At 54.2% G+C, this 10000-nt stretch overlaps 1 protein-coding gene across 1 annotated transcript in view; it reads left to right on the forward strand.

Annotated features, from left to right (window-relative positions):
* Window positions 1–10000, forward strand: part of LOC146967050 (cGMP-dependent protein kinase 1-like) — a 22120-nt gene that overhangs the window by 10519 nt on the left and 1601 nt on the right. The window contains exons 6-9 of the mRNA XM_085761174.1: window positions 1–41; window positions 130–207; window positions 943–1037; window positions 2413–2478. The exon at window positions 1–41 is cut by the window's left edge and continues 23 nt beyond it. Of these exons, the coding sequence (XP_085617300.1) occupies window positions 1–41; window positions 130–207; window positions 943–1037; window positions 2413–2478 (280 nt within the window). The remainder of the gene's footprint in view (window positions 42–129; window positions 208–942; window positions 1038–2412; window positions 2479–10000) is intronic.

Genomic DNA, 10000 nt, shown 5'->3' on the forward strand with positions numbered 1-10000 from the left:
CGGAGGAAACGCTCAGCAAGGTGGCCGACGTCCTGGAGGAGGTGAGGCCGTCTCCATGGTGACCAGACACTGTGATGTGATTGGTCCTGAGGGACTAGTGATGTCATCGATGATGTCATGTCCCCCCAGACACACTACGAGGACGGAGACTTCATCGTCCGCCAGGGCGCCGGCGGCGACACCTTCTACATCATCAGCAAGGGCAAGGTAACGACCTCATCTGTCTCCATGACAACCTCATCCATCACCATAACGACCTCATCCGTCGCCATAACTAGAGCGCTGTAAAAGAGAGTAAGGACAACATTGACTCCCGTGGTAAGGGTTTAAGGGTTTAAGGGTTTAAGGGTTTAAGGGTTTAAGGGTTTAAGGGTTTAAGGGTTTAAGGGTTTTGCCCCCTAGTGGCAGGATATGGGTATTGCAACAGCCCCAGAAAACCCATTCACTCCAATGTATGTGTGTTGCCCACTGGCTGGTAAATTGATGAAAACGGCCGTGTTTTTGTTTTTAGGTGTCTTGGTCATATCAGATTATACTTAGAATTAGTTTATTACAAAATGTAGATTGAAACATTCATGTAGACAACTGTTGTTTTTACTCTCCTATGTGTTAATGTTTATCTGTAAAGGATCCTCAATGATGCTATTAACGTGGGTGATCTATAAATGTCCTTAAATTATTGAAAACACCACACTGCTCATTCACCAACAATGCAGAGATGTCAGTTCTTTATTCCTCCACCAGGAGGCGCTGCCATTGGACCGATGCTGTCACTACTCTCTGTTACAGAGCTCTAGCCGTAACGACCGTATTGATCTGTGCTGATTAACGACCTCATCCGTCGCCGTAACGACCTCATCCATCACCGTAACGACCTCATCCATCACCATAACGACCTCATCCGTCGCCGTAACGACCGTATTGATCTGTGCTGACTAACAGGTGAACGTGACCCAGGAGGATTCGGCCAATCAGCAGCCGCTTCACCTCAGAGAGCTCGGCCGCGGAGACTGGTTCGGAGAGAGAGCGCTGCAGGGGTGAGTCTGACATCACTATGACATCACTATGACATCACTACGACATCACGTCTCCATGGTTACTGATCATTAATGTCACTATCTAGTGACTCATCAGCCGTGTCTCAGTTCAGCGGCTGCAGCCGTCTCCGGGGGCAACGCCGTCGACCGTCGATACGTCTTTCCTGACTGCGTCTGAATGTAAACAACGTCCTTAACGTTTGCAGCGGCTCCTCCGCTCCTCACCTGTGGAGCCCGTCTCCATGGCGACCACGCCTCCACGCCGCTGCAGAGTGGGGATACGGCGGAGAGCCGCTAATGTTTGATAGCATGTGTGGTGTATTGATGTGTTGATGAAAAGAAGAAGATCACCGCTGACACGTCGTCACTTGTGTTATAAAATAAGTTTATTAACAAGCAGAAGAACAGTGGAGCATCTCTGGTGCCAATGTGAGATCTCTCTCTCAACTCTAAAACCTTCCTTTTTATCCACAAGTTTCCCAACGTCATCTACGGTCAGAACCAGAAGCTGGTTTGCCGGTTTGGTGGAATTGTACGTTTACGTTTCCATGGTTTTCAGTCGTTGTCATAGTTACGGTAAACGCATGGATGTATTAACGCTGGCTTTTAACACGGATGATGTCAGTCTGTGTGTTATCCACTGTTAAAAGCTGCTGTGATGATCCATGCGTTTTACAGATTTTCATTGAAAAAAGAAAAAAAAAATCCATGCATTTACCGCGACTACCGAAACCATGGAAACGTAAACATAAAATTCCACCGGAAGAGCAAAACCGGCAAAACAGGCTACGTTCACTCCACCTTCTCCAGGTGGTCAATGACCTCTGACTTGACCTTTTAACTTTGAGCTAACAGAAAACCATATCCTGTATCCCATGTCTCTTTCCCATTAGACAAGACAACAGGATCATTCAGTCATATTGAACCATGCACCTCCCATCAGGTCAGATGACTTCTAAGCAAATTATGGAACTCATGAAGTAGAGCATCTGTCCAGAAAAGTCGTACAAAGAAGAACATACAATACTTTAAGATATTAAAGTAAGAAAGTTAAGGAGTATAATATACTACACATGCTACGTTGCTAATAACAACAATGGCGCGCAAAGAATCTTGGGACACGGGAGGCTACGAAGGATCGATGCGGTGCGTCTCCTAGAACAGAGGAAGGAGAGTTCTACTGAACTACTAAACTGAACTGGGACCGGACGAGTCGCGACGCTGTGACGCCATCGGCCTCCGAAGGCTGCAGCCGCTGAACTGAGACACGGCTTCAGTTTCCCAGAGTAAAGAGGGTTTTTATCTGTGTGTGTGTGTGTGTGTGTGTGTGTGTGTGTGTGTGTGTGTGTGTGTGTGTGTGTGTGTGTGTCCACAGGGAGGACGTGAGAACAGCCAACGTCGTCGCCGCCGACAGCGTCACCTGTCTGGTCATCGACCGAGAGTGAGTTGTCCCTACGACTTCATGACGTCATGGTCTGAGAGCAGCGGTGACTCTGGGGGTTCTGGCCCGACTCCCCTCGGCCCCCCAGACGACACATTCAAATTTGGAGAAATTTTCATATGTCAAATCGTCCAAAAAGACACACCAACAAACATCCAGATACCTCCATGCTGCTCGTCTGTAATGTCCGTCTTGTACTGAAGCCCCAACATGAGAGATTGTTCCAAAAAAAATTAAATGAGTCTTTATTTTAAGCTTGTTTGTAGCGGAAGCTCCCAGTGTTGCTCTGCCGGTGTGGAGGTATCTGGATGTTTTGTGGTGTGAGCTCCGTTCTCAACCGTCATGTGGACATGCACTGCTACGCCGAGACCCCCTGTAACTCAGAGAAGCCACGGAGGACTCTGAAACTTCTCCCAGCCCTTAGTCCACATGAGGGGGAGGAGATCATGAGCTGAGAAATTTCAATTTTGGGTGAACTATCCCTTTAATACTGAAGCTTCAGTTACTGTTGGAGCTGGTTTCAACTAGAGCGCTGTAAAAGAGAGTAAGGACACCTCCATTGACTCCCGTGGTTAAAGCCTCATGCCCCCTAGTGGCAGGATGTGGGTGTTGCAACAGCGCCCAGAAAACCCATTCACTCCACTGTATGTGTGTTGCCCACTGGCTGGTAAATTGATGAAAACTGCTGTGTTTTTGCTTTTAGGTGCCTTGGTCATATTAAGTTATGCTTATAATTTATTTATTTCAAAATTTAAATTGTAACAACTGTTTTTTTTTATAAACATAGATATAACACACAAAATAAAAGATGACAACACTTAAAAACCATTACAAAATGTGACAAAATCAAACCCAAAACGTATTATGTGAAGTTTTTCCTCCAATTTTGATTAAAAAAAAGATAATTAATAAAAACACACGGAGCTGTTTACAGTACTACCGGTCACACAGCGGACAAACACAGAAGGGGACGAGCGAACGCTTTACCGTTGCTAAGCAACCACCAGCTGTCAAAATACATAACATAAAAAACCTCGCATGGAAATAAAATAAAAGCCAGCAGCACAATAACTTGCTTGACCAAACAAACAAACTAAAGAAAACACAGGCTTAAGTGGCGAACAGTTAACTAACACAGTTGAATTTAGCGCGCAAACTGGTATGACACTTTAGTGGACTTATCTTTATCATTTAAAACAGCAAGCATTCGTGACACAACAATTAATGGCCACTATATGTTAATATTTATCTGTAAAAGGGTCCACGATGATGCTATTAACGTGGGTGATCTATAAATGTCCTTAAATTATTGAAAACACCGCACTTACTCATTCACCAACACTGCAGAGATGCAGCTCTTGGGCGCATTTGCAAAACCCACATCCCGCCACCAGGGGGCGTTTCCACTTGACCAATGCTGTGGCTACTCTCTTTTCCACTGCTCTAGTTTCAACTAGAGCACTGGAAAAGAGAGTAAGGACACCTCCATTGACTCCTGTGGTTAAAGCCACATCCTGCCACTAGGGGGCATGACCCCCTAGTGGCAGGATGTGGGTATTGCAAAAGCGCCCAGAAAACCCATTCACTCCAATGTATGTGTGTTGTCCACTTGCTGGTAAATTGATGAAAACGGCCGTGTTTTTGTTTTTAGGTGTCTTGGTCATATCAGATTATACTTAGAATTAGTTTATTACAAAATGTAGATTGAAACATTCATGTAGAAAACTGTTTTGTTGATCTATAAATGTCCTTAAATTATTGAAAACACCACACTGCTCATTCACCACCAATGCAGAGATGTCAGTTCTTTATTCCTCCACCAGGAGGCGCTGCCATTGGACCGATGCTGTCGTTACCATGGATACTATATATATCTCTATGGTCCTTACTCTCTGTTACAGCTCTAGACCAGACAACAGATGGAGCAGCGTCACAGTGAGAAGGAGGAAACGTGTTAATAAAGCTACCACGGCCTCTAGTGGGAATCGAACCCACGATCACGTCCCACCACCACGGCCTGTAGTGGGAATCGAACCCACGATCACGTCCCACCACCACGGCCTCTAGTGGGAATCAAACCCACGATCACGTCCCACCACCACGGCCTCTAGTGGGAATCAAACCCACGATCACGTCCCACCACCACGGCCTCTAGTGGGAATCGAACCCACGATCACGTCCCACCACCACGGCCTGTAGTGGGAATCGAACCCACGATCACGTCCCACCACCGCGGCCTCTAGTGGGAATCGAACCCACGATCACGTCCCACCACCACGGCCTCTAGTGGGAATCAAACCCACGATCACGTCCCACCACCACGGCCTCTAGTGGGAATCGAACCCACGATCACGTCCCACCACCACGGCCTGTAGTGGGAATCGAACCCACGATCACGTCCCACCACCACGGCCTGTAGTGGGAATCGAACCCACGATCACGTCCCACCACGGCCTCTAGTGGGAATCGAACCCTCGATCACGTCCCACCGCGGCCTCTAGTGGGAATCGAACCCACGATCACGTCCCACCACGGCCTCTAGTGGGAATCGAACCCACGATCACGTCCCACCACCACGGCCTCTAGTGGGAATCGAACCCACGATCACGTCCCACCACCACGGCCTCTAGTGGGAATCGAACCCACGATCACGTCCCACCACCACGGCCTCTAGTGGGAATCGAACCCACGATCACGTCCCACCGCCACGGCCTCTAGTGGGAATCGAACCCACGATCACGTCCCACCACGGCCTCTAGTGGGAATCGAACCCACGATCACGTCCCACCACCGCGGCCTCTAGTGGGAATCGAACCCACGATCACGTCCCACCACCGCGGCCTCTAGTGGGAATCGAACCCACGATCACGTCCCACCACGTCCTCTAGTGGGAATCGAACCCACGATCACGTCCCACCACCGCGGCCTCTAGTGGGAATCGAACCCACGATCACGTCCCACCACCACGGCCTCTAGTGGGAATCGAACCCACGATCACGTCCCACCACCACGGCCTCTAGTGGGAATCGAACCCACGATCACGTCCCACCACCGCGGCCTCTAGTGGGAATCGAACCCACGATCACGTCCCACCACCACGGCCTCTAGTGGGAATCGAACCCTCGATCACGTCCCACCACCACGGCCTCTAGTGGGAATCAAACCCACGATCACGTCCCACCACCACGGCCTCTAGTGGGAATCGAACCCACGATCACGTCCCACCACCACGGCCTCTAGTGGGAATCGAACCCACGATCACGTCCCACCACCACGGCCTCTAGTGGGAATCGAACCCACGATCACGTCCCACCACCACGGCCTCTGGTGGGAATCGAACCCACGATCACGTCCCACCACGGCCTCTAGTGGGAATCGAACCCACGATCACGTCCCACCACCACGGCCTCTAGTGGGAATCGAACCCACGATCACGTCCCACCACCGCGGCCTCTAGTGGGAATCGAACCCACGATCACGTCCCACCACCGCGGCCTCTAGTGGGAATCGAACCCACGATCACGTCCCACCACCACGGCCTCTAGTGGGAATCGAACCCACGATCACGTCCCACCACCACGGCCTCTAGTGGGAATCGAACCCTCGATCACGTCCCACCACCACGGCCTCTAGTGGGAATCGAACCCTCGATCACGTCCCACCACCACGGCCTCTAGTGGGAATCGAACCCTCGATCACGTCCCACCACCACGGCCTCTAGTGGGAATCAAACCCACGATCACGTCCCACCACCGCCTCTAGTGGGAATCAAACCCACGATCACGTCCCACCACCACGGCCTCTAGTGGGAATCGAACCCACGATCACGTCCCACCACCACGGCCTCTAGTGGGAATCGAACCCACGATCACGTCCCACCACCACGGCCTCTAGTGGGAATCGAACCCTCGATCACGTCCCACCACCACGGCCTCTAGTGGGAATCGAACCCTCGATCACGTCCCACCACCGCGGCCTCTAGTGGGAATCGAACCCACGATCACGTCCCACCACCGCGGCCTCTAGTGGGAATCGAACCCACGATCACGTCCCACCACCACGGCCTGTAGTGGGAATCGAACCCTCGATCACGTCCCACCACCACGGCCTCTAGTGGGAATCAAACCCACGATCACGTCCCACCACCACGGCCTGTAGTGGGAATCGAACCCACGATCACGTCCCACCACCGCGGCCTCTAGTGGGAATCGAACCCACGATCACGTCCCACCACCGCGGCCTCTAGTGGGAATCAAACCCACGATCACGTCCCACCACCGCCTCTAGTGGGAATCAAACCCACGATCACGTCCCACCACCACGGCCTCTAGTGGGAATCGAACCCACGATCACGTCCCACCACCACGGCCTCTAGTGGGAATCGAACCCTCGATCACGTCCCACCACCACGGCCTCTAGTGGGAATCGAACCCACGATCACGTCCCACCACCGCGGCCTCTAGTGGGAATCGAACCCACGATCACGTCCCACCACCACGGCCTCTAGTGGGAATCAAACCCACGATCACGTCCCACCACCACGGCCTCTAGTGGGAATCGAACCCACGATCACGTCCCACCACCACGGCCTCTAGTGGGAATCGAACCCACGATCACGTCCCACCACCACGGCCTCTAGTGGGAATCGAACCCTCGATCACGTCCCACCACCACGGCCTCTAGTGGGAATCGAACCCTCGATCACGTCCCACCACCACGGCCTCTAGTGGGAATCGAACCCACGATCACGTCCCACCACCGCGGCCTCTAGTGGGAATCGAACCCACGATCACGTCCCACCACCGCGGCCTCTAGTGGGAATCGAACCCACGATCACGTCCCACCACCGCGGCCTCTAGTGGGAATCGAACCCACGATCACGTCCCACCACCACGGCCTGTAGTGGGAATCGAACCCTCGATCACGTCCCACCACCACGGCCTCTAGTGGGAATCGAACCCACGATCACGTCCCACCACCACGGCCTGTAGTGGGAATCAAACCCACGATCACGTCCCACCACGGCCTCTAGTGGGAATCGAACCCACGATCACGTCCCACCACCACGGCCTCTGGTGGGAATCGAACCCACGATCACGTCCCACCACGGCCTCTAGTGGGAATCGAACCCACGATCACGTCCCACCACCACGGCCTCTAGTGGGAATCGAACCCACGATCACGTCCCACCACGGCCTCTAGTGGGAATCGAACCCACGATCACGTCCCACCACCACGGCCTCTAGTGGGAATCGAACCCACGATCACGTCCCACCACCGCGGCCTCTAGTGGGAATCGAACCCACGATCACGTCCCACCACCGCGGCCTCTAGTGGGAATCGAACCCACGATCACGTCCCACCACCACGGCCTCTAGTGGGAATCGAACCCACGATCACGTCCCACCACCACGGCCTCTAGTGGGAATCGAACCCACGATCACGTCCCACCACCGCGGCCTCTAGTGGGAATCGAACCCACGATCACGTCCCACCACCACGGCCTCTAGTGGGAATCGAACCCACGATCACGTCCCACCACGGCCTCTAGTGGGAATCGAACCCACGATCACGTCCCACCACGGCCTCTAGTGGGAATCAAACCCACGATCACGTCCCACCACGGCCTCTAGTGGGAATCGAACCCACGATCACGTCCCACCACGGCCTCTAGTGGGAATCGAACCCACGATCACGTCCCACCACGGCCTCTAGTGGGAATCGAACCCTCGATCACGTCCCACCGCGGCCTCTAGTGGGAATCGAACCCACGATCACGTCCCACCACGGCCTCTAGTGGGAATCAAACCCACGATCACGTCCCACCACCACGGCCTCTAGTGGGAATCAAACCCACGATCACGTCCCACCACGGCCTCTAGTGGGAATCAAACCCACGATCACGTCCCACCACGGCCTCTAGTGGGAATCGAACCCACGATCACGTCCCACCACCGCGGCCTCTAGTGGGAATCGAACCCACGATCACGTCCCACCACCACGGCCTCTAGTGGGAATCGAACCCACGATCACGTCCCACCACGGCCTCTAGTGGGAATCGAACCCACGATCACGTCCCACCACCACGGCCTCTAGTGGGAATCGAACCCACGATCACGTCCCACCACCACGGCCTCTAGTGGGAATCGAACCCACGATCACGTCCCACCACGGCCTCTAGTGGGAATCGAACCCACGATCACGTCCCACCACCACGGCCTCTAGTGGGAATCAAACCCACGATCACGTCCCACCACGGCCTCTAGTGGGAATCAAACCCACGATCACGTCCCACCACCGCGGCCTCTAGTGGGAATCGAACCCACGATCACGTCCCACCACGGCCTCTAGTGGGAATCGAACCCACGATCACGTCCCACCACGGCCTCTAGTGGGAATCGAACCCACGATCACGTCCCACCACGGCCTCTAGTGGGAATCGAACCCACGATCACGTCCCATCACCACGGCCTCTAGTGGGAATCGAACCCACGATCACGTCCCACCACCACGGCCTCTAGTGGGAATCGAACCCACGATCACGTCCCACCACCACGGCCTCTAGTGGGAATCGAACCCACGATCACGTCCCACCACCACGGCCTCTAGTGGGAATCGAACCCACGATCACGTCCCACCACCACGGCCTCTAGTGGGAATCGAACCCACGATCACGTCCCACCACCACGGCCTCTAGTGGGAATCGAACCCACGATCACGTCCCACCGCCACGGCCTCTAGTGGGAATCGAACCCACGATCACGTCCCACCGCCACGGCCTCTAGTGGGAATCGAACCCACGATCACGTCCCACCACCGCCTCTAGTGGGAATCGAACCCACGATCACGTCCCACCACCACGGCCTCTAGTGGGAATCGAACCCACGATCACGTCCCACCACCACGGCCTCTAGTGGGAATCAAACCCACGATCACGTCCCACCACGGCCTCTAGTGGGAATCGAACCCACGATCACGTCCCACCACGGCCTCTAGTGGGAATCGAACCCTCGATCACGTCCCACCACCACGGCCTCTAGTGGGAATCAAACCCACGATCACGTCCCACCACCACGGCCTCTAGTGGGAATCGAACCCACGATCACGTCCCACCACCACGGCCTCTAGTGGGAATCGAACCCACGATCACGTCCCACCACCACGGCCTCTAGTGGGAATCGAACCTACGATCACGTCCCACCACCACGGCCTCTAGTGGGAATCGAACCCACGATCACGTCCCACCACCACGGCCTCTAGTGGGAATCGAACCCACGATCACGTCCCACCACCGCGGCCTCTAGTGGGAATCGAACCCACGATCACGTCCCACCACCACGGCCTCTAGTGGGAATCGAACCCACGATCACGTCCCACCACCACGGCCTCTAGTGGGAATCGAACCCACGATCACGTCCCACCACCACGGCCTCTAGTGGGAATCGAACCCACGATCACGTCCCACCACCACGGCCTCTAGTGGGAATCGAACCTACGATCACGTCCCACCACGGCCTCTAGT

This window comes from Trachurus japonicus, chromosome 19, assembly GCF_045865225.1.
Source record: "Trachurus japonicus isolate A0001 chromosome 19, Traja_1.0".
NCBI lineage: Eukaryota > Metazoa > Chordata > Actinopteri > Carangiformes > Carangidae > Trachurus > Trachurus japonicus.